Below are 24653 nucleotides of genomic sequence, written 5' to 3'. Positions count from 1 at the left end.
GGCTATTTTTTACATCAGTAGAAGAAGATAGTGAGGAAATACCAGAAGAAAGTGGCAGGGAAGTAAAGGCTGTGTCTTAACATGTTATTAGTACAGAGAAATCACTGTCCTCTTTATCCGTGCTGGGAATTTTATCATGGATTGCTTCTCCCTGCAGATTTCTGTTGTATACTATCAGCATGATACATAGTAACAAAAAAAAAATACTGCTAGTTGGTTGCCCTTGTTTTTGTTACTATTTTAAAAAAATATTGACTGGTGCTTCTTCTAACAAGACTACAGCCTTGCTTTCATAAGGGGATCCGACTTTCAAAATAACCAGTGAAATCTTTTTGGTTTCTGTCTTTTGTTTTGGTAGTCAGACCATGATTTTATTTATTCAGGATGTAGGATACCTTGTCCCCTATTTAAAGAAAAAAAAAAACCCAAACCAACAACCAAACCAACCACAAAAAAACAGAAGTGCTTCATAGTTTCATGGATCCTTCTGAATTCCAAAATCTCTCTTAACTGCAAGTTACATGGGAGTAAAGCCTGATGCAACAATAATTATTGTTTCTATTATTAAAAGAACTGTCATTCTGATAAAACAGTTTCAGTTTTTCTGTTTAGGTTGCTTATTATTCAAGCAACAAAGCACTGAATACTTATGCTTTAAGAATCTTTCTTTTTTGGTTAAATGATTGAAAAATTAGCACCTTCTTTCCATTTAAATCATGTAAATAGTTAAGACTCATGCTGTAGCTAAGCTGATTCTTTCTCTGTTTTAAAAATAGAAAATGCTCAAGCAGTCCTTCCCTTCCCCCACTATGTACTCGCTAGTCCAAGCTAGTAAATGTTACTGAATGGATTTCAGTGTTGTAGCCATTCTACAGTAAGTACAGCGGGATCCTTTGTGGAAAAGCGAAAGGAGGAAAAAAGGTAGTAGAAATCCATTTGTGGACTTTCATCAGACCAGAGTACCCGCACCAATGACGGACAGGCTGTCCTCGAGAAACAAATAATGACAACAAACACTGCTGTTCAGAGGAGCCAGAATCTCCCCAAAAGACGCCTAGAAAGCATAGGGGAGTGTCCTGCAAAACGAAAAGCTAGCTGGGGTATTCTGACCAGCCAAGGTTAGTATAGCAGCCATTTCAGAAACTGTGTGCTGAAATACGCTAAGCTGACCCAATTTATGATGTTCTAGCTCTAAACTGTTTTGGGTTGTGGTTTTTTTTTTTTTTTTCCTAGCTGTAATCTTAATGCATGCTTATGTTAGTGGCACTTTATTTAGTCTTGCATGGGTTAACACACGGGTGTTGAAGCTATTTTTGTTCTTTCTGCACTCTTATCAGCTGATCTAAAATACCTTTTCTTGTTTATCTGCCCTGTTTGTTTTATGCAAGTGTTTAAGGCTTGACTTACCCTGACTTTTGCTGTCCTGTCACAAGGTAACTGGATACTGAGCGCTAATTGTTTACAACAGGGAACCAGGGAATGAAAGCAGGGGGAGGATAAACTTCACATATAACTTGATATGTAAAGAGCAGTTTACAGGTACCAGAAACAGGAGGCAATGGAGGAACTCCAGGTGACAGAATTACTGTGCGGTACTAAGATACTAGAGACAAAGATACAATTGTAAGGGTTTGCATAGAGAAGTGCTTGGGAGGTATTAAAGTTGCTGGACACTGACGTTTTCAGCCAGGAGGTACAAACTCTATTATAAAAGAAGTGTTTAGGACTGCTATTGTCTGTGTCATAGTTTCCTATTTTTTTCATAATACTAGTGTATGAAAGGGAGCTTTGAGTAACTACGAGAGTCTAATAGGAATTTTTGAAAGAGTGATCATAATTCCAGTGAATATTGACCATATTATAAGGCTTAGAGTGAAACAAAAAAGAAAATAAGGAAATTAAATCTGAAATTCTTGATCATATGATATCAAATTAAAAACTGGAGATGTTAAAATAGGCAAGGAAAGGAGGAAACAGGAAAGAGAATTTTGATATATTGTGCGTAAAAATAATTATGAATTTGCCATGTAAAATGTAGCTATATGTTACAGGAATCAGAGTTATTCTTAAAGTACCTTTGCTAATTTCCAGTACTGCCAGTTTTAGTATTAAGCAATATTCAAGAATTTCAGCAACAGTTACTAGAGCTTCCCAAGTAACTGACTGAATGCAGTGGTACTGTAAGGTTATATTTATTCATCAGTTTTAACACACAGTGTTGTCTTTTACCCTGATATTGTTCACCTTTTGGGCTAATATTTCCTGATCTAGAGTAACTTTTCTTTATGAACATTTCAGCTAGTTAGGTCAGTAGTTCCCAAAAAACTAGGACATTCTCCCTCAGACTGAAAAGAAATTTTACAAAAGTCTGTCAATGTTAACACTAGCCACTCTTTGGTGCATGGTTCGGGGTTAGGCTCTTTTCCCATTCTTACAAAGAAATACCCACAGTCAGTCAAGTTTTGAAGTTTTCAAAATCACAGTAAAATACGGAAAGTAAAATTATATGAAGAATCCATTTTAACACGGTCCAGCTACTTCCAGCCTCTTTGTGATTGCCAGAGCGGGAGTATATATTTATTGATGGACATCTTGAGGTACTGAGAGGCTTCTGTTGCTGACAAGGCATCTGGTTGTTGCAGTTCACTTGAATAGCAGGTATATCTAACATCAAATCTGAAGGAGGCTCTTTCCTTCCCTCTCTATTCCCATCCATGGGGGTATCCAAACCTGACTTTGTTCCTCAGGCACCCTTGCAGAGCGATGGAAGAGAAAGTCGTACTGCAATGCAGTATGTAATTAAATATGCAAATTGGAAAAAGGGCTAAAAGTGGTATGGGGAGTGGAATATGTCATGGCAAGATTTGGTAGAAGGGCGAAAGGATAGATTCAGGCTAGGAAGAGCTCTTCAGCCTACTGGCCTGAGGGTCCCCAACCAGGCTGTTTCACCAACACGTCCTGGGTGCGGCAAGAATTGGCACACTAGGCCCAGCTTTGCTGCGCAGCTGGGGCCTGCTGTTAAGGCTGGGATTAGGCCACGTGCTGCGTTCACCCTCTGGCAGGCTGGGGAAATGCTGAGGGTTCCGAGCACAGCGTGGGGAAAATTGCTCGCAGTCTGGATTAAGACTGAGGCTGCATTTGAGGATCAAAATTATTCCAGGCAGAAGTCCTCCAGAGCCTGAACTCAGCTCAGAATGTCCGTGTGCCTTTTCACCGTCTAGTTGGGAAGGCCACTGAAGAACCCTTGCTTTGTTCTGATGACTTGTCCAAGGAAATAAGAACAGCCTAAGAGTGCTACCCAGTGGCTCCACACACTCACATGAAGTCTGACGTGGGTCTAATGGAGTGCTGGGTTTAGAGGCTGATGTGGTTTTACACCTTGGCACTCGAGCTTTGGCAGACAGAGTTTGCAAGCTACTCTTCAGCTAGAAAAATATCCAGCCACATGTTCATCCTTCAAGAAGATGCAGAAACCAAACTGTGCATGAGCAATGGGCCGGGCAGTTGTGGCCATGCTTCCCCGTGACGGGAGCAGGGGCCTGGCACGCTGCTCCCCTGGGCGCGAGGCCCGGCACGGAGCCAGCAGCAGCAACTGCTGCCGCCATCGTCGGTGCCACGGCCTGCGCGTGGCGTAACGTTGCTTCTGCTGGGAGCCCAGCCAGCTCTGTTTGGGTGTTGCTGCTGGAGTTTTTCAGGATTGTTGATACAGTTTAGTGGCTCGTGTTTCTGTGTGAAAAGTGTGTTAAATTGCAATGGCAAAGCACTCAGAATTAATGCTTGTGCCACACTGATTTGGCCCTCTCAAGCGTTATAAGCCAGTATTTGACAGCGCAGTCACACGCTGTATTTCCCACAAAGCCCCTGCTTCCTTTGATGTGCGAGGTGGATGGTGTTCAGCAGATGCATTAGGTTTATACTCAGAAAAAATACACCCTATGTTTTCCTGCATGTTGCAAAGGTTAGAAGGCATGTAGTGAATGGTAGGAAAAAAGGGTTAATATTTTAGTGTCCCTAAAAGCAAATTCTATTCTTGACTTTGCTGTGGCACCTGTGTGTTTTAAGACCAATCGTCTAACCTAAAAGTTTCTTGAGTGATCATGGTTATTATTATCTGAGGCTGAAATTTCAGAAGCTCAAAGCTCTCATAACTGTAAGTAAACATGCTTTCAGTGTATACTCTAATGCTTAAGTACTCTGGAAAAAATAAGCTATTAGATTGGTTTTAAAATTTAAGCATTAAAACTCTGTCTTTTGTTTCCTTAGTTATAAAATAGCATGAATGTTATGAAGATAGATTCAGCAAGGGTTTTGAAGTATTCTTTTGTTATCAGGGGAATACCATGAAAAAGGCCATATAAAATTAACATGTTATAGTCCGTTTATAGTTTGGATAGTGTGTCTTAAAGAGCAAGAGGTCCTACTAGATGTGGAGATACAAAATAATTTGAATGCTAGCTCATTCATTGAATATAACACTGGAATGGCAAAACTAATTTGTGGTTGTGTAATGTGGATGCATCGTAAACTGAACTGTGTGGGAAAATAAATTTGTTTTGTGTGGTTTTCAAGAGTAGGAAATTGCTGGCATTTGCATTTGGAATGAAATCCCTTAATTTTGAAAGTCTACATGATGATAAACACTGAAAAGAATATTGACTTGAACCAATCACAGAATCACGGAATGTTTGGGGTTGGAAGGGATCTCTGTGGATCATCCAGTCCAACCCCCCTGCCGAAGCAGGGTCACCCAGAGGAGGCTGCACAGGACCTTGTCCAGGCGGTTCTTGAATATCTCCAGAGAAGGAGACTCCACAGCCTCCCTGGGCAGCCTGTTCCAAGTTTCATATTTTGTATGCGTATGTTTCTATACTTCTGTATATATATTTATACATTGTTATATAATTTTCAGTCAAATGAGAAAAAAGATTATTTGAAATACTTGAAATATTTAAATGCTACTTGAACTACATCTTCTCTCTCAGACATATTTTAATCATCTATAGCCTAAATTCTGATTCTTTTGGAGCTCTTCTGTGTTGATTGTTGGAATTTCATTTGTTAAAGATGAAGTGGCTTCTGCTTTGCTGGTCATATCTAATCATAGTTAGGCACCACAGATACATTTCTTAACTTTAAAATCCTTGACTTAAGATTCTTTTCAATAGTTTTTAAAATCAAATATCAATTAAGTAGTTGACACACTTCTTTGTCCTGCAAGGGCTTTAGAAAAATGGGCAATTTTATAATGCCACAGTAAAAATCTGTTAAACTTAATTACATATACAAAATATCAGTTTTAACAACTGGAATGAAGCAAGTCCATTGATCTTGGGACTACAATGTTACAGAGTTTTTTCTTTTATAGTTATTGATCCTGTCTGTTGCTTCAGTTGCCGCAAACTGAAACACTCAGAATACATCTTAAGGGATAAAAGGTAACAGTGATGAGCTCAATACATAGCATTTTTATTTTTGCAGAAATAAATATTAGCTACAACACTTTCCAAATAGTACGTGTTTCTCACCTCCCAATAATGAACTGTGGTGGCTGGTATTTTCAGTTCTTCTCTGATGATACTGCTTCTTCTGAGGACTGGGACGCCATCTGTTTACCCTGAGAGCGGTCTTTTTCTAAAGTGCTGGGCTCTGGCATAAATATTCTCTCAGTGAAGTCAGTGAGAAGACTTTCATTCATTTCCAGTCCTCCTTGTTTTGAAAATGCAGCTTCTTAATGTACCTTTTATACTAGTTGTTCTCTGGGTTTGTTTTTTTTTTCTTTGAAGGCTACACAAATTTTTGCAGATAAAAACAAAAAGATGGGATGACTGGAGTTAATGTCTTTTACAAATATACTTTTACTTAGTATTTTATTACTATGATCATAACTACAGGTAGATGTAAAGGAGTGAAGTCTGTAGGAAAACGTGAAGATGGTAACATTAGTGGCTTAGAAATGGGTCAAAGTCAGAACTGCAAATCCCCATTTTTAGGGATTTTCAGTGCTAAGAATAATTATCAAAACCCCAATTTAACAACCAAAGAATTGTTTAGAAGGTAATTGAGGCAATGGTGAACTACTAAAAGAAAAACATAGTTCAGTGTATGGATCAAATAGCATTTGAAACACGTTCAGAGTAGCTTTGCTTGTTTCTTTTCTAAGCAGATTATGAGTAAGTAGTAAAATAACATATGAACATTTGGCAGTACGTCCCTTACAAATCTCTGTACTAATACTGATTTCTTGAGGATACAAAACTGTGTGTCTCATTGCATGAGGTTAAAAAAGGAGTTTGTCCTGCAGTTCTTTTTCAATTCAAGGTTTTCTTGATTTCACTGTGAGTTTTTCTTGTGTTGAAATTCTGGTTAATCTGTCTTCGAAGGCAAATGCACAGATGCTGGCACTTTGAAAAGTTGTTATGTTAAAAAAAGAAATGTGAAAAATTAGTAAAAAGGGCCACAGTCCCTTAGCATAAGAAAAGAAACTGAGAACCTGTATGTGCTCTTATCTTCAGGACTGTGTTTACTGAAGGGTGAAAGTCCATATTACAATGAGCTGCTGATCTCCTTCCAAACATCGCTGGGGTGTGTTAAGAACAGGCCCAACTAGAAAGAACAGGGTTTTTTTAAAATTTTTTTTTATTTTCCAGATTGAAAGAAATGAGTAGGATTTATAATTGCAATTGGCTGGAAGTGCCATGGGGAGATGGAGATTTAGGTATTGTATGATACTTTGTAATTTTTTTTTTTTAACTTCGCCTGTTAATACAGTGAATATATTTATTCTTTCTTGTTAGTGCTTACAAAGCAATGTAGGCTGCCCTGGTAAACTGTACACCACAGAACTTGGAACTAATGTGGCTTCTAAATATAGTTAGAGATATTTTGTATTCAGCATCTGTCAGAGACGCCATCAGTAGGGAATTAATGCATTAACAGTTTTGGGATAGACTATGTTTGCTAATACTTCTGTTACAGACAACAGTGAATGACAAAACATCCTCATTTATATTCTTGTTAATGTTTTCTAAGTGAGACACACAGCAAGTTTGTAGATTAGCAGAAGGAAACAATCTAGACAAAGAATATATTTTAAGACCTCCTTGATGTTTATTTATGATACATGTTTATTTTGAACATACTCTTGTCCCTGTGGTGTTCAATGCTGAATTACTATGTTTATTGATAAGTCAGTTGGAATGTGAAAGCTTTTTTCCAAACTTGGTTTGCACAAAATATTTCTGCAGCATTTTGCTTATAGAATTTATTTCTAATGGAGATGACACAAGCATTGTGTATTTAATGGATTTAGCAGGAACTGCTAGCTGTTGGATGTCTCTGCATGAAGACAGGGCTGTGAGGGGGGCTAGGTACAAAACAGAGCTCACAGCGGGATCTGGCATCACTTGATTCCCAATGTCACTTGAGTAATGACATTAACAGACATTCTTCTGAGCAACCCAGCAGGGAAGGAGGTGAAGGAAAGAAAGGTGGGAAAAAAAATGTTGTTTTCAGATCCTACCTGCATATTTTTCGGTTTAGAGTTATACATGGCTACAAAACTGCCCAAAGTGTGAGTGTATTTAATGGGTATAAAAACTTCACGATGCTTACATTTTTATTAGGTGTTTTTCTATGTAATAGTTAAGTGTCTTTCTTTTTCCCCTGTTAATTTAGGAGTAGGATAAACTTTAAAGAGAGAAAAGTTCTCATCACTAGAGACGGGGGACAACATTTCAAAAGCAGCCTCTAAATACAGTTTTAAATTATTTTTGAGGAATTCTTTGCATCTGCCAGCAGGAGAGCTTAATGGATCTAGTTCATTTGAGTTAAAACAACTTGAGTGCTGGTTCGGATACTACTGCAGAAGAAGGAGAACGTTGGTCAAAATTCTCATAGTGATTGCACACATTCAAAATACAATAGGATAAATATATCTGAGATTATTGCGATGACTGAGAAAATACTGATGTTTTGTCAAAACCAAGTTGCTTTAAGATTTCTGAGTTGAGTTTTTGTAGCATAATACCCCTTAAAATCCCAGTCACTTTGTGTATGGCTTTTTTTCAGCTGTTATTCTGGCTAGCAATAATTAAAAAATATTACATTTCATAAACCTGAAGCTAAAAGTTTAGGGAACAGTGTGTGTGCATGTACATATGCGTGCACACAGGTGATCAGAGCTTAGTGCAGATAATTCTGAAAGAGTATTGGAAGCTGGATCTTACCTATGGTCCACCTACTCCTACAGATGACAGAGTACAAGGAGCTTCACAGATGCAGATGTTTTTAACTATGCCCTGATTTCTTTTCAGGCTGAGCAGTCTTAATCTTTTTGGTCAGTCTTCGTGTGATTTGAGGAGGTTGTTTATTGTAACCAAAAGCATGCATTCCGAGACAGACTAGTGGCCAGAAGGGATCCAGCAGGGAACAGAAACAGCATCTACTTCTACCACATAGTGACCTTAGAGCTTAGACTGATGATTGCCAGTGATTGAGCAATAGCCTGCTCCTTTAAAATTCATTGCCTTGTCACTAAAAGGCAGTAACTGGCTTTGTGGGCAGCCCTAGCCCATTGCAACGGACAAAGTCAAACACGTTTACACATTGGAGATTTCATCTGCCGTGGTTACCAGTTTGTCAGACTTAGCTAATTCACTCTACCTTTCTCCAGGGATTTTGGGGGGCTTCATATAACTCACACGAGTGATTGTATTAGCATATTACAGTTCTGGTGATTTTCTTCTTACAGGAATAAATATTGGTAATTCATAGTATATTTTGAAGATGGTTTTTCCTTGCACAATCTCTCAAAACTTGATTTGTGAAATTCATACAATAACTTGGTATCAGCTGTGCCTGCAACCCTGCCTGGCTAGCAGAGACCTGTCAGTGGCCAGGCTTCTAGAGGAACGGGCAGGTTCTTCGTCAGGAGCCACGGGATGACGCTGGGAGTTGAGGGGGTTATGTGTGTGAAGGCGGCGTTGTTGTTGGGTTTCTTTGCGTTTGTCCTTTCTTTCTTGGGGGTGATAAATAAACGAAAATAAATGCCAAGTCTTTACATTTAAGCATATCTATTTTTAGCTCTAATAGCATACTAGAATGAGAATTTAGACTTAATATCATATTTCTGCTACAGCAATTTTTTTTAGTGTGATTCTCACTGTATTTCTTTCCTTGCACTAGTGTAGTAACTGCAGATCAATCTCGTCAGACGTAAGGATTTCCATATTGATTTTCATATACATCATCTTTTTCAGGCAGGTTTATGTCTGATTTAAGTTCAAATATCAATTTGTTGAAGTCTATACATTTCTATATGCCAGCTGCAAAAATAAGTTATATGCTGTTTTTTTAAAAAAAGGCAAAAATAGAAGTGAGAAATATGGCATTTGATGAATTTATGATATCAGATTACTGAAATCAATGTATCAATATGTTGTTCTCTATACCACATAATAATTTATTATAGATGTTGACAGTTAATGATAGAGCAGTTCTTATTGTCTAGAAACTGATAATTTGACATACAGTCTCTAAAACGGAAAAATTAATTTCATGGGGCGGTTGACTTCATTCTGTGCGTTATATTTTCTGTTTTGCTCTATGCATTCCAAAATCCTTCTGATTCATACAGTTTACTCAATGAATGTTGTTATTATATAGGTTCTTGGGCAGATCGCTCACCTCTGCATGAGGCAGCCAGTCAAGGACGTCTTCTTTCTCTAAAGACTTTATTGTCACAGGTGAAGGCTGTGTTCTTAAAATCGCTTTCATTTTTAACATTACTTAATTGCTCAGCATACAGTATTAATGCAGTTTTAGTTTGCTTTGCTTTGCTTTTTTTCACTTGAAATTTTCAGACCAATACACATCTAGGAATTTTTAATATGATAAGATATAAGGTAATATTTAAAATATTTCCTCTGTATGTTTTAAAACTTCCCCTCAAAAAAAAAAATCTTTACCAAAGCTGTATCTAAATGTACATTACTCTTCCCCTCTTGCATGGTAGAAGTTGATATAGTTCCAGTGCTTTAAGCCCTCAGGTAAATAGAGTTAGCCAGGAAGATACTTGCTGAGGGGAAGAATCACTGAAAGATTGTGGGTTTTGCATAGCTGTGATTTTAAAAAAAATGTATTTTGTTACTAGTAAAGGGAAAGACTGTAAACCACTAAATTTTAATATTGCAGTATTGTCATATTAGCTACTACAAATCTGAAAAACTATGCTGTAAAATAGATTTGCTGAAAGACAATACATGCAATTATTAGTTCTTAAGAATCAAACAACTTCTACTGCAGAAAGTTTCAAGAGCTTGATGATTTTGTCAGTCTAAGAAGTGTTTTCCTTTCTAAAATTTGTGGCTTTAGATATTTCAGACGTGAAGTCAGAGAATCATAGAATCATGGGACAGTTTAGACTCAGGGCCTTACTGAGTTTGAAAGATCACGAGGAGTGGAGATGCCCCAACCTCTCTGGACCGCTGTTCCAGGGTTTCGCTGTCCCCACAGTGAAATATTTTTCCATATAATTAATTGGAATTCACCATGTTCCGACTTGTGTCTGTTGCCTGTTGTCCTGTCACTGCGCATCTCAAAGTCTGTTTCCACCTTCTTTTTACCCTCTATATCCTATTCCTATTTCTGATTTAAAAAAAAAGAAAAGCTGACAACTCGCTTTTATTCTGTTATATACATTGATTGATTGAAAGATTCTTTTGATGCTTGCCTAAGATTTATTTACTGCAAGTAGAGTTTTAAGCATAGAGTATTGTAAACTATTTATTTGAGCAGTAGTGTGAGCAAATGACTCAGCTTTTGTATGATTGTTACATCTCGTTCGTGTCTTATTTAGGGGTACAATGTAGACACACTAACAATTGACCAAGTAACTCCACTTCATGAAGCCTGCCTGGGAGATCATGTAGGATGTGCAAGAATCCTACTTGAAGCAGGAGCAAATGTAAGGGTTTTTCTTTTGTATATGAAGTCCAATGCTAACGTTGGTTTACTGAGAAGGATATATTCCTTCATTTTTTTTTTAATTGGTATTTCTCTCTGCTCTCCCTGTTGACTGTGTTGATCTCATTTAATTATGATAAGCTGCCATCTGAAAGCTAGCAGAGGAAAGTGATGGGTCAAAGAAACATCAGTATAGAGATGTTAGGTTAAAAGAAAAAAAAAAACAACAACCAAACCACATAATTATATGTGTAAGAGTAGATGTCAAACAGTCGAACACCATCAGGGAAAATAGATGGGAGATGGGCAGACACTGAGACAGAGAAATGAACTGGAGAGAATCTGCTAGCAGTATGTTACCAGCCATATTTCTTCTCTGAATTTCATTACGTTATTTCTCTTCTAAAATGCGGAATGCGCCCCTCTACTGGTTTCCTCTTGCTTTGGGTGGCTTACAAGAGACTGTTCTTTTAATCTCCAGAATATCTTTTGTCATGCTACACCTTTGTGCTCTGAAGATTTTTTGATCTGAGTACAAAAAAGCACCGGCTCTTTTCTGTACTGCTAACACAGGCTGTCTGTCTGTTACCCCAAAACTAAAATGGGACTTCACAGACCACTTTCACTACAATCTCTGCTGACATCCGAGTTCAAATGCACCACAAAGAGCAGAGATTTGGGAAACTATGGAAATATTTATTATACTTACTGTTCAGTTTTGAGAACTGTGTCGAATATGTCTGTGTAATAGAGGAAAAAAAATGCATAGATGTTTTCCAAAAACAGTTCCTCTCCACTTCAGCTAGCACAAGGATTTTAAAGATAAAAAATATCGATACTATAGACAAAACTAGAAGAAGTAATTTCATTTTCCTATCTGAATTTTTTTAGTACTTTTAATTGTTTTGGTGGGTTTGGGGGGTGCACAGAAGAGGATGGGCCAGAGTCCTGGAAGGAGCCCTCTCCTAATGCCTGTGCTCCTTCTGTGAGTATCGTTAGCCCTCACAAATTTTCTTGGTTTCTCTCCTCAATCTGTCACACTGGGAATATTCAGTTAACCAGTGAGGTGGCCAGGTTGGTATTAAAACAGCGAGCCTGTATATTAGCTTTTTCTCCATCCTGTGAAATATCACTCCAACCTGGAGATGAAAACCACAGATGAAAACAGCAAATAATTCTCACATTTACTATGGAGTTTGCGTTCTTGACAGAGCCATGGGGAGAAGGTCCCCATTATCCCGTTACTACAGAAAGCGTAGATTTTCTGTGTCAGTGAAACAAGCTAAGTGCAATGACTTTTGAAAATTATTTACTGCCCAGAGGTTAATGGGTGCTCTTTAGTATTCCAGGTTGGTTTATTCAACACAGTTTAACAAGAGTAATAGTAAACCAATTTCAGTTGAGGGGTGTGGTGAGAGGAAGACAGTAGCCCAAGGGCTGATCAGTTAAGCTACCTTGTTCTAACGAGTAAATTGTTAGTATTTTAATGCAGTTTCTAACTATATCCTGTTTAAAAAATTAACTTTCTTTCAATTCCATTCTGAAGTAGATTTCATATATTCTAGGTAAACGCTACAACAATTGATGGAGTGACCCCTTTATTTAATGCATGTTCAAGAGGCAGTGCGGCATGTGCTGAGCTCCTGTTAGAGTACGGTGCCAAAGCCCAGTGGGAGTCCTGCCTTCCATCGCCAACTCATGAAGCAGCCAGCAGAGGTGAGGGTCTACCTGCTGAACAGGCACGGAGCAGTTGATGAATGTCTCAATAATAGTGTCAAGAAAGGTGTCCAGTTTCATCTACGAGACAGCTTCGTGAGGTCAAGCAAACTCTCTCGTGCTTTGTACTGGCAGGTCACAGTGAGTGCCTGGAGGTGCTGATATCCTGGGGTATAGATGTTGACCAAGATCTTCCTCATTTAGGAACACCTCTGTATGTAGCATGTGTTTCACAGCAGATCCATTGTATTCGAAAGCTTCTTTATGCAGGTATGTTGTGATTTAAATAAAAATATCACCAGTTTGTAAAATAAACGTACTGCACTCGCCTTTGTAGTGAGCTGTGCTCAATCAGTGAAACCAGAACCCTTGCTTGCAGGGCTCTACTTCGAAGTTTGTTCTGTGATGCGTGTTTTCTTGTCGTAACTTACCACATCTTTCATTTTTTGTGGCATAGCAAGCATATGAGGGGAAAAAGGAAAATAGACCAGTAAGAATGGATGTTCAAAGTTTTTAATACCTGCTACAGCTTTGTAAATGTTCATTTTCTGTAGGAAAAACAAAGGTATAAAATGAGCTTTGAGAATGGAATTTTATACAGTAGTCACTGAGGTTTCAACACAACATTTTAGCAGTGTAGTCGCACCCTTTTTATTTCTTCAGCATGTCCTGACTGATCTTTTTACAAGGCTGAGTTGCAGAGCGAAGAGGTAAGGTAAAAGGCATTTGATCCTAAATTTCACATCATTTATTTAATCAACGAAAGAGAGATGTTGGAGGCTCATTCTGTTTCAGCGCAAGTCCAGAGGCACAATGGGCCATAGCTAAAGGATCAGTTGCTGTGTTTCAGGTAATGACAAACAGGGCTTTCGCGTCCTGCAGCAGAATGAATGAAAATGTGTATATGAATAATTACAGACTTGCCATCATTGCACCAGAATTGCTTTTCTAGTTAATTGCAGATTATTTAGCACTTAAGCAAGCAGCTAAATTGTTTCTCATTAAGTCAGTCTCTATGTATGATTAATTACCCCATGTCATGATTTTTGTGTTTAAAAACCGCAGAAGTAGAAGTGACATATTTTGGGACTCAAATACTACCCATACACTAAAAACAGTAGCAGAAGGGCATATTCTACATTCCTTGGTGCCCTGAAGTAGGAAAGGGTATGTAAATTGAGAATAGAAGTAACTACGTGTGTCAGCTTGATTTTTTTCATATTTTGTCCATTTATGAGAATGTATTAGAAGTTAAAAAGCAAATAAGCAATGAAATAGGCAAGAGAATGATACTGTGGAGGTACTCTCACATTGCTAATACTGAGAACAGTGAGTTTTTCAGACCTCAAATCTAATTACTAGGCCTGTGATATTATTACATGATTTTACTGAAATGGGAAGTAAAAAGGCAGAAATTGTTGATTCAGGGAGAAAAGTTGGTACAAAAGCCAATTTTTGGTCTCATAAGATCAGTAAAGCTCTCTTAAGAAGTCTGGGGTTTTCTTCTGCTAGAATAGTCTAGAAAACTGTTGGGGCAAACCCAGTTTTAGGAGGACTAACATCTTGCCTGTAAGGGAAATTCTGCCATACTAGCTGGTTTTGTTTAACTCTTGTATGGATATTTTTTTCTTGAATATGAATACACTATTGCAAATTAATTTATTCCATTTGATTTAAAAATAAATTAGCAATTCTTTATTGATACGAAAGTGTAATAATTAGAATTCTATGGACTGGGAGAATTAATGGTTTGGGTTTTTTTTTTCCCTATTAGCTTTCTTGACTGTGTACCCCACTTGAATTAAAATTAAGTCCTTTATAGAAAAATCCTTCATAAAGGTTGGATGGGATGGAATCTTGTTTCAAACCCTTTTCCAGCTTCAACACATGAAAAACTATACAGCGTCCAACTTACATTCCTTCCTGTGTTGGTGTACTTACAAAAATATAAATACTAAACTTCAGTTTAGTGATTCTTTTTAAAGATTTAAATAAGGAAAGTATATTTTTATGTAGTGATGATTTTCTTAAACATGTACAAAATGTACTTTTTTATAATTAGGGCAACAATGATGCTCACGTGACCTAATTTGATTTTTCTTTTCCTTCTTTTTATAAAGTATTTTCCTTTAATATCTAGTTGTACTTAGGTAATAGGATAAACGTATGGGTTCAAAGAAAACCACTGATAGTGCTATGCAGTAAAATTAATAAAGTGGCGAAATTCACTGTGGCATTCTAGGACAGTGGGGATTTTTGTTTTGCAACATCATCTTTACTTAATGACAGTTTTAATTAATCTCTTCTTACATCTCTTTATGTGCATCTGTCTACCCACCAGGTGCCAACGTGCAGAAGGGAAAGCATTTGGAAACTCCACTCCATGCTGCTGCCCAGCATTCTAGTACAGAGATTGTAAATTTACTCCTTGAGTTTGGGGCAGACATAAATGCCAAAAATACAGATTTTGAGAGGCCTGTTGATTTAGCTGCTCCGAGCAGTTTAGTGGAGAGACTGCTGCTCCTCCATGAAGGTAAGTTTTACATGTGTGTTTTGGCAACTTGTAACTTGTATTCTTAAAAAAAAAACAACAACCCACCCCCCCAGAAAAGCTGCAACAGCCGAAACAACCCGTGTTATAGAACCTAGCATTGTGCTTTACAAAACGCATATATTGACATTCAGATAAATTCTTTTCTAACCATAAAAATACCCAGTAATATTTAGTCTCAGGCCAGAGCCTGTTGACTGAGCAGCATCAGAATTCACACAAGCTGAAAAAGTATAATCTTGTGTTTATTGGGTGTTTACACAATTAGACATTAAAGCTACCTTTTTACTGGCTGTTACAGAGCTTGTTAAAAAGAAACAGAATATTTCCATTTTGGATTAAAAATATATTTAGTTTTGGCCAGCTGTCCCAATATTTTTAAGAATATATTTTTAAGTGTATATAAAGTGTTTTATTTTGATTGTAGGCAAAAAGTATACTAAGTTCCATTTTCTCTGTTTTCTTTACTGAATTATAAGTGCCTGAGAAATAGGAGTCGACACGTAAGCGTCCCTTAAAGCTCTTAAAGGTCCGTTGCCTTAGAGAGGGAGAGAATATCCCCAAGGGGACTGGGTTTGTTCAGACTGACCGATGTTCAGCGTAAAAATAAGCCACAAGACAAAGGCGGGAAATCAGCAGAGAAACTATTGCAATAACCGCGGGCATCTCTTCAGAAGTGAACTGGCAAGTAGCATTGATTGCTGCTTTCCTCCAGAAAACACCTCTGCAGTCAGTTAAAAAAAACCCTCTAAAAACAGTGGGTTATGACAAAATTACCAAGGCTAGTAGGATTTTTAAAAGCCGCTGCAAAGATGTAAAAAAAAAAAAAAAGAGTACTGGCGTGAAACGTCTGTGGTTTTATTGCCCAGAGGAACACAGGAGTCTTTGTTTCGAGGGAGTGGGGGGCGCAGAGGGAGGAAGGCGCTACCAGGAGGTAGTCAGACCACTAACCACGGCCCACGATCCCGGGGTGATTTGCTTGCTGATTCTTGGTGCAGTGTTGTGTTGGCAGTGCGCCTTGTAGCGCCGTAGCATGTGTTTCACCTGTTCTATGAATAAAAAAAAAAACACTGCTGCTTTTAAAGTTGACATCAGATATTTTCTTGGAGCAGGTTTTTAATTTTAAACCACAAATTATTTGCTGGCTTGACTTTGCTTTTCTGAGTGTTTCCTTTATTATTAATATGGTTTCAGCAGCCTAAGTCTTTATCTTTGTGGGGAAAAAGGCAAGGAAGGAAAAGGAGGGAAGGAAAAGGACAAATCTGCAAAATGTGAACTTTTTTTTTTAGAAATTGCATTACAACAAGACTGTTGTAAAACAAAGCACTGGCTGTTATAGTTGTATAATCAAAGTCCTTTCTTTTTTGTTCGCAGCCACGCCGTCTTCTCTTTGTCAGCTCTGCCGACTACGTATCCGAAGTTACATAGGAAGAGCTAGACTGCATCTTGTCCCACAACTTCAGCTGCCAACAATACTGAAGAATTTCTTACAGTATAGATAACATAGTAGTTAACCTTTAGAAACTTGAATAACAAGTACTTTTTCTTCTTTCTCTTTATCGTACGTTTTATCTAAAGAACTGCTGGGCGGAAAAAAAGCCTTTTGCGTATTACTTAAAAAAAAAAAAATATATATATATATCTCTCTTTGACACCCGCTGTTGGTATATAATCATAATTGGGAGCCATTCAGCAACTGGTACCAAGGTGCTAATAAGGCTGAATTGAATAAGTGTGCTGATACTCTGGGAAATGATTGTGTAGCTTTAGCCTAACACTTACTAAATAGCTTTAGTGCTGGTAATTTTAGTTATACTTTTAAAATCTGTTTGACACACCTGAACCACAAGGAGTTTCTTCATTATTATTTGTTAAGTTTGTCCATTTCAAGTCATTATTTTATGTGTTTTTAAATTTCTATTGTTTGTGTACCTAAAAATACTTGTTGATAGGTGCACTGTATACACTGATAAAAATAAAACAAATAGATGACAATTATTATTCTTTTTCTTTACCTAGACAATTCATTCGTGACAGTGAGAAACTTCCTTTATTCTTTGTCACTGTCTGTGCTGTGAATTGGAGTTATGCTGCTGTGAACATAATCACAATTTTTTCAGCCACGCACAGTTTATAGATTCGCTGTTTATTAGTACAGTTAGTAACTTTAAAAATTCCAGAGGAATATTCCTCAAAAGCCTTAATGCTGAGATACTTTAAATCTCTTCTTGTAAAACAGAATTACCTGGGCTCTTTCCTGATCTTTTCATAGCTATGCTCTGTCACAACTCATGGGCATATTAAATAATTATTTGCCTCAGGAAAAGGCATATATTATTTTATAGTATCTGTGAGGTTTCTGAAGGTGTGTGGTGGAGGTGTGGATGCTAAATCTTCAACCTCAAGTTCCGGAGGTGGATGCAAGGCCCCAGAAATATATCAGTTCCCTGTATCAGGACAGGTATCTCTCTGAAAAGGACATTCTTTCTCTTGCCGCCTAGTTTATAAACAATTACCCAGCTCCAAAAAATCACGTTGCAGAATCCCAGAATGCTCTAGCAGGCATTTCTGTGATCAGGCTGAAATGTTATTGTTCAGCTCTCTAGCCAGAGCAGGAATGCTGACACCCCCAGGAGACATTAGACAACCCAAAGGATTTCTGCCTCGCTCGCGCCGTGTGTGGCGACGATTGCCAGTCACGTCAGAAAAGGTGATCTGACTGCTCTGGCGACATACAGCGCTCCTTCTCCTGGTCTTTTCCTTTGGTCTTCTGCTGAGAGCGGATTACTTCCTCAGTGACTGACACCCAGTTCCTGCAAACCAAAGCATGAGACACCTGAGAATTCGCCACTTGCCCGTGGTGATTCACCCTCTGCCATTCCTTCTCAGTGACTCCCGTCAGTATTTCTGTTCCGACTGGAAAGATGCTAAGTGAGGAACTAACTATAGAGGAAGTTTTCACAAAGAAGAGTGCTTACTCAGTTGCTAAATTATCGCCACCTAATAAAGAAATGCAGCGCCCTGGCACTTGCCCTTGTTAAAAGTAATCTTAATTTGCTTCTGTTCCCTGCAAAACCTCTAGCGAGGGCCGTAAAGGGCAGTCAGAGGCAAGCGAGAGGAGCTGCTCGGGCGTCCATAATGTACGCCCTCTGTAGTGGAGCAAGCTGGGTGGCTTTGGTTTCCATCCAGAAACTACCAATTTGTGGTTTTATGTACAATCCCGTTACTGTGTGTTACTTCAAGAAACAAGGACGTGCCAAGCCAACCGTGGCACCGTTGAACTTTTTTGTGTAGAATGAGATCACGTAGACCCTCACCTGCAGGTGTGCACAGTGCTTTTCGAGTTTACTCCGGAAAAGTGGCACAGAAAGCCCCTCTCTCATGTTCTGTACGGTACGGTTAGTTTTCAGCAAGCGTGGCTATCCTGCAAAACACCTGCTGGAAGCAAAACTGGGTGGTAGGTGGAAGTTTTGCCGAGAGTCGTGTCAGAGTCCGAGCCAGCTCATCGCTAAGAGGTGTGTTTGTGTTCTGGTGGCGTTTGCAGTGTCCATTCCCACCATCCCCACTGATCCTCAGCACCGTCCAAAGAGCAGACAGGACCGTCTTAAAGGCTTTACAGGTATCTGGTACCGCCTTCTCTTTAGTTCTACAGAATGGTGGACTCACCTGAAGAGTAATCCAGAACTAGTGTACAGCAAGATTATGACTTCAATCTCGGGCAATATGCAGTTCTCAAGATAATCTTTAATCTTTTGCTACCAGATAATTATATGAAAATGGAGTCACCTTGGCAAACTGAGCGGAGTTGGATGGGCATCGCCGCTGTTACCATGTAACAGGGACAAACACAATCGGGAAGGGACGTTCTGGCCCTGGCAGGACTTTGCGCTGGAACAGGTCGTGGGCAGGTCAGACCACGCTAATGCCACATACCAAATACACACAGTCATGAAATACCTGACGTTAGTGTTCGGTAAAATTCTTTCCAAAAAATGATCCCTTGTTTAGCCAGAAATGAAAGGAAACAGTTACTCTTATTGTTCACATTATGTGAGGGCCCCCTTACAACGGGGCTCTGCTGGGTTGAATTCTTAGTATAAAATAAATGTTAAGCAGTGTAATATATTAAAATATCAGGAACCGGGATCTGAGACAAACACTGAGCCATGTCAGAACACCGTTGAAGACCACTACAGCACATCCACGTTTAGGAGAAGCCTCCTATCCTGGCTGAAGTGTCTCTGACTGCGTGAGTTACTATACCAGCAGGAAAGCATCGCAAGGCATTTTCAGATAAAAACATAAAGTGAGGTACCTCAGTTCTGCCAAGAAACCCTCCCTCGAGAGACGCGCGCGCACACATGGGGCCAGCGAACAGAGCGCGACGTTCGGGGATGCACTGCGGGGGGGGGTGGGAGCTCAGCACTGCCCCGGCAGCGCCCGCCGCCCTGCCCAGGCTCTGCCATCTTGAGTTCCCTCCCCGCAAGAATGAGACGTGTGAAACGCAAACAGCCGGGCCGAGCCGCTGCGCGCAGCGATATTTCGTTGGTTTTTGTGCTGGTACAAGCTCGGTCCGGGCACTGAGAGCCGCTCTGCCTGAATTAAAGGGTGTTTTGGGGCAACAAGAAATGTCCCCGCTGGCGCGAGGCGTCTGCGCGATGCTGGGGATCGGCGGGGGGTGCCTGCCAGGGGCCTCGGCGCTGCTCAGCGCTCACCTCGTACTCAGTACCGCTCATGTCTTACCCTGATGTGGCAAGAGACAGCGGAGTCATAAACGAGATCGAGTGTGCTTGAAAGTGGGGTGTGACTCTGGAAGCAGAGTTGGAGAAGCGCTAATCTGGCCAGCTGAGCTCACCGGCCTGGAGAGCGGCTGCCGCTCAGCAGCTTTGGTCCGGCTCTTTAAGATGATTCTTTATTCACCCCCCTGTTTTCTGAATGAAAGCAATAATACATTATAGAACAGTAAAAGCTAAATAACCAATATTGAGTGATTTTGCAATGTCATCAATTCCTGAAGTCTTTTTTTTTTTTTTCCTTCAGAATTAAAATTTTCAGGACAGGGAGACCGATTTTACTGACATCTGTCACCAGGCACAGTTGCCCTTGGTTGCCGGATCGACAGCTTCAGAGGCTGCCAGGAGGAACGTCCAGCTAACAGACGTGAGGATGGAGCCCAGCAGCAACCTAAACAGACAGACGGTGAAAGCCAGCGTTAATATGCACAAGAATGGCAACAGAAGAGAGGGACGAGGATCCAGGTGAGTGGTTTTTTTTTTCTTGAAAAGCATTAGAGCAGGACGAGCGCGTGGGGCAGTCGTGCGTTGCCACAGCGGCTGCGCCGAGCGTCGGGAGGACAGGGGAAGGCAGCGAGCAGCAGCCTCCTCCGGCTGCCTTTGTCTGGCTTGCCGGGACGTGGTCAGGGAGGGCCGTCAGAGCCGTACGGGCGGTAACAGGAATTGGGCCGTGCCTACGGGCTTCTGAGTGTTTCCCAGCATTTCGTGATGGTTGATGACGGCTGTGTAGCTACAATCAACATTCCTGGGGTAGTCTGTCAGCATTATGCTGCTGGAGTGAAATTTAAATTTCATAAATAGGCCCTCCACCGTTACCGTGTTACTGATGAATGCTCTCCTCTACTACCTCTTCTTACTGACAGAAGCTGCTGAGCTCCTCCTGGCTGAATCGTTATGCCTAGAGCAGCGCTATTGCAACTTGTCACTGATATTCTTTGAAGAAATAAATGGCTCTGGGTTCAAGGGGGTGGCAGTGGATGTTGTCTAGTGTCCTTGTAGTCGAATTACCGAGACACAGAGTGGAGAAGTGGTTGACGAGGTGGATGGAAAACTAGCTGGCCTGTCGTATTCAAAGGGCTGTGACCAGAGGGGTGGAGATGAAGTCCAGCCGATGGCCGGTTACAGGTGATCTCCCTTAGGGATCGCGTCTTGGGGCAGCACTGCTAAATGTCTTTGTTGGTGACCTGGGACAACGGGCTGGAGGACACACACAGCAACCAGGCCAGGGAGTGACATGCAGGAAGTCCCTCCAGGTGCAGAGGGACTTCAGCAGGCTGGAGAAGAGGGCTGACAGGCCATGACCATGACACTCGGCAGCGACCATGTCCAGCTCTGGGGACAGAGTAACCCATGCACCACTACCGGCAGCGGCGGGTGGCTTCAGCAGAGCGTTTGAAGAAGAGGACACGGGGGTTCCCGACGGCCGACAAGTCGGGCAGTGCCCTTGCGGCAGTGGGGCCAGCAGCGCCTCGGGCTGTGTCCGTTAGTCAGGGTGCGACTCTGCCCCTCTGTGCGGCGGCTGTGAGCCCGCGGCGGGAGCACTGTGCTCCGTGCCGCAGCATTGGCACGCTGGAGCGAGCCCAAGGAGGGCCACCAAGGGAGGGGCTGAGAGGACTGGCTTCCTTCAGCAGGAAGAAGAGCAGGTGAAGTGATAATGCCATATCTAATTATTTCCTTCTTCTGCTAATTAGGTTAATTTAACTTATGTGGGTAATCGGTGTTAGGAATTGGATCAGTAATATTATCAAATGGTCTTCCAGAGTAAAAGGGTATTTTTTTAAATCAATTGAGTTTATAATGCCGTCCATTTTAATGTTGCTTATTACTCCTCTTCTGTAAGACAAACTGCATGACCTTTTAAAAAAAATACTCCTGTATCAATCCAATCTTGCAAATATTTGTACATGTGTTGGTCTGAGTGCAACCAGTTCAGGTATTTTCTTCACCATGAGGGTGTTGAGGCCCTGGCACAGGTTTCCCAGAGAAGCTGTGGCTGCCCCCTCCCTGGCAGTGTTCAAGGCCAGGTTGGATGGAGCTCTGAGCAACCTGGTCTAGTGGAAGGTGTCCCTGCTCATGGCAGGGGGGTTGGAACTAGATGATCTTTAAGGTCCCTTCCAACCCAAACTATTCTATGATTCTATGATTTTCATGTCCAAAGACCTCATTAGCCTGCCTAGTGTGACCTCCTTGGTCTTGCAGGCCGCTGCATTTCACCTGAATTTTTTCACATTCCACATCCTAACCGGTGCATTAGCTAAAGTGCATCTTTTTTTTTGGAGGATGCTCTGTCTCAGTGAAAAGACACCAGAACGTATCGGTGCTGCTTCCCAAATGAGATTGAGCTCTCTGGTTTGTTTCACTTTGGAGCCCTTTTCTGCACGCCCGTGACTTCTCAGCGTCCTCCTCAAAATGCTGGCACAAGCGTGGAACCCAGCATTCCCACATCAGTCTCTTGTGTGCCACAGGCCAAGGTAAAAAAAATCTCCTCTCCTCGTTTTTTAATGTCCCATGTGTTTCATGTCCTGGGACTGTACAAGTTCTTCCAGCTTCTTGATGCCAGTGGTAGCTGCAGGAGTAGATGAAGCATACGCAAACAGAATTTATAGACATTAAACTTCAGGCCAGTCGGTTTAAAGCTGCGTCTTTGAAGAGAGTAAAGTACACCGATTGACAGATATCAAATGAAAAATTTGTTCTGGATCATCAGAAGGATGTACACGATCACAGTTTGTCAGAGGCTGGCTTTTTTTAATTTCAGTATCGGACCGACCTTGCCAAGTCAGATGTTTAACTGGAATGACTTCAGGATTCCACTGTTCAAACAGTTGTTCCAGTTCAGCATGTGTGGGTTCAAGACATACTGTCCGAGCTCCCAACATTCTATTCCATGCTGATTTTTGATGATCTCGCTCATGGTGTGCCCCCGACATGATGAAGCAATCTCGTTTTCGTTTTTTCAACATATGCAAACCATTTGATTTAAAGAGAAGATACAGGGCACTTTCACCATGCAACCCGCTTCGTGCTTCCCCTGCTCTTCTGAGAAGAGACGATTTTTTTCTGGTGTAGTGCTCATTTTATACAGCTGCCAAGATCCGTGGGGTGTCTAAGTCAAGGGGTGGGAAGGGCAGTAACTGCAAGTAAGCAGAGAAGGGAACAACCAACCCATCAGGTGCTGAACACACTGCTGAAAGGAACAGCTTGCGGTTTTTGCTTGCCAGGGAGGTTTAACACTAAACCGGCTTTGGGACAGCGTGCAGTTCACTGTCTTTGCTGCCCCACAGCCTCTGAGAACGTAGCTCACAGCCCAGAGGAAAAACTCTTTGCCACACGGTGTAAACGTGTTTCTCACACCACGTAAGTCTTCACTTAAATATTTCCAGGCTGTAATGTTGTGTGGGTTTGGTTTACTTTTGCTATAAAGGCAACAAAGAGATTTTGTGTTTAAAATTTGAAGACATCGGATACAATTTTTAGAAAATAGGAATTTTGGAGAGGGTTGCCAGTCTTTTTTATTTTTAACGTATAACTGCTTTGAGCTATTCGCTGGCATGGCAGCTGCAGAAATTATTCTAATATTCAAAAGCAATTCTATTACCTTCCTCAGAGCTTTGATTTATTCTGGATGCTTTCACCATACTGAAATCAGTTTTCCTCCCTCCCACTGCGTAATGGAGATCTTCGTTTTGTGGATGAACGTGCGATTATCCGGCCGCAGTTCCCACAGCGCTGCCGGAGGTCTGCCCTGCGCAGGGGGCTGCGGGACGCGGGGCAGGAGCGGCGGGGCGCGGAGCGGGCGCTGTGGCAAGCCGGGGCCCCGTGTGCAGGCGTGCGGCTGCACCGACCCGCAGGCACCAGCACCTGGGGCTGGTTCAGACGCCGGCAGCGACAGTGCCAAACTGATCAGTGAAATCGACGTTCAGGTTCTTTGCATAGATTTTTTCCTGTTTTCTACCACCAGGAGTCTACATTGGTTCAAACAATCACACACCTTCTGGAGGTGGTAGTGCTTTGCCTCTGTACATAGAGCCAAAATGCTGCTTTCATACAGAAAGATGAGGTCTTCTTTCACTGTTGTAACTATAAAATTGTACACTAAACTAAAAGGTGATTAAAACAGCGTTGTCATTTTAAATTACAGAGTTTTAATACTTTGAATCTTCAAAGCCACTGCTTTTTTTAATATAGTTTTCCATTTCCCTCTCCCCCGCCAGCATCTAGATTTCTCAGACACAAGCATCAAACCAGGTGTTCTTTAGAACAACGTTAGAAGCCACAAGGTATGACTGTTGCATCTGGAACTTTCACTAGATCTGGAAGCGTACTTCATGGCTTCAGAGCTTGGCCTGTTGTGCAAACGCATACTGGTCTTCCCAACTGCTTTTCTAAACCTATTCCCTGCCCCGTGTTTTTATTAGTTTTATCTAGAGCAAAGATGCTCCTGGATTTCATTTCCTTCCTACATAAATGTGTAACCTTCAAGTTTAAAAAAAAAAACTGATGCCTACTCTGAAAAAGATATCTAGACTCAGTAGTTTAGTTTTGTTTTCTGTGTGAAGAAGGAAGGGAGTTTCTTGCATTAGTGTCATCTTAAATTGTTGTAATTCTGGATTTATATGATTTTACCCAAT

General features: G+C 40.8%; 1 protein-coding gene across 6 annotated transcripts in view; it reads left to right on the top strand.

The window, feature by feature from the left end:
• Positions 1 to 16862, top strand: part of ASB5 (ankyrin repeat and SOCS box containing 5) — a 40913-nt gene extending 24051 nt beyond the window's left edge. For 3 of the 6 annotated variants that reach the window (XM_075421774.1, XM_075421773.1, XM_075421771.1), the window contains 6 exons: positions 9664 to 9743; positions 10856 to 10963; positions 12528 to 12678; positions 12814 to 12948; positions 15020 to 15211; positions 16604 to 16862. In XM_075421774.1, the coding sequence (XP_075277889.1) occupies positions 9664 to 9743; positions 10856 to 10963; positions 12528 to 12678; positions 12814 to 12948; positions 15020 to 15211; positions 16604 to 16731 (794 nt within the window). In that variant the 3' untranslated portion in view covers positions 16732 to 16862. Of the gene's footprint in view, positions 1 to 829; positions 1119 to 6647; positions 6716 to 9663; positions 9744 to 10855; positions 10964 to 12527; positions 12679 to 12813; positions 12949 to 15019; positions 15212 to 16603 lie in introns of those variants that run through there. The other 3 variants (XM_075421777.1, XM_075421776.1, XM_075421775.1) reach the window with 3 other exon arrangements.
• Positions 16863 to 24653: the final 7791 nt, after the last annotated feature.

This window comes from Opisthocomus hoazin, chromosome 5 (genome assembly GCF_030867145.1).
Source record: "Opisthocomus hoazin isolate bOpiHoa1 chromosome 5, bOpiHoa1.hap1, whole genome shotgun sequence".
NCBI classification, from domain to species: Eukaryota; Metazoa; Chordata; class Aves; order Opisthocomiformes; family Opisthocomidae; genus Opisthocomus; species Opisthocomus hoazin.
Note: the sequence above shows the minus strand (reverse complement) of the source record. Positions and strands in the feature narration are given on the sequence as shown.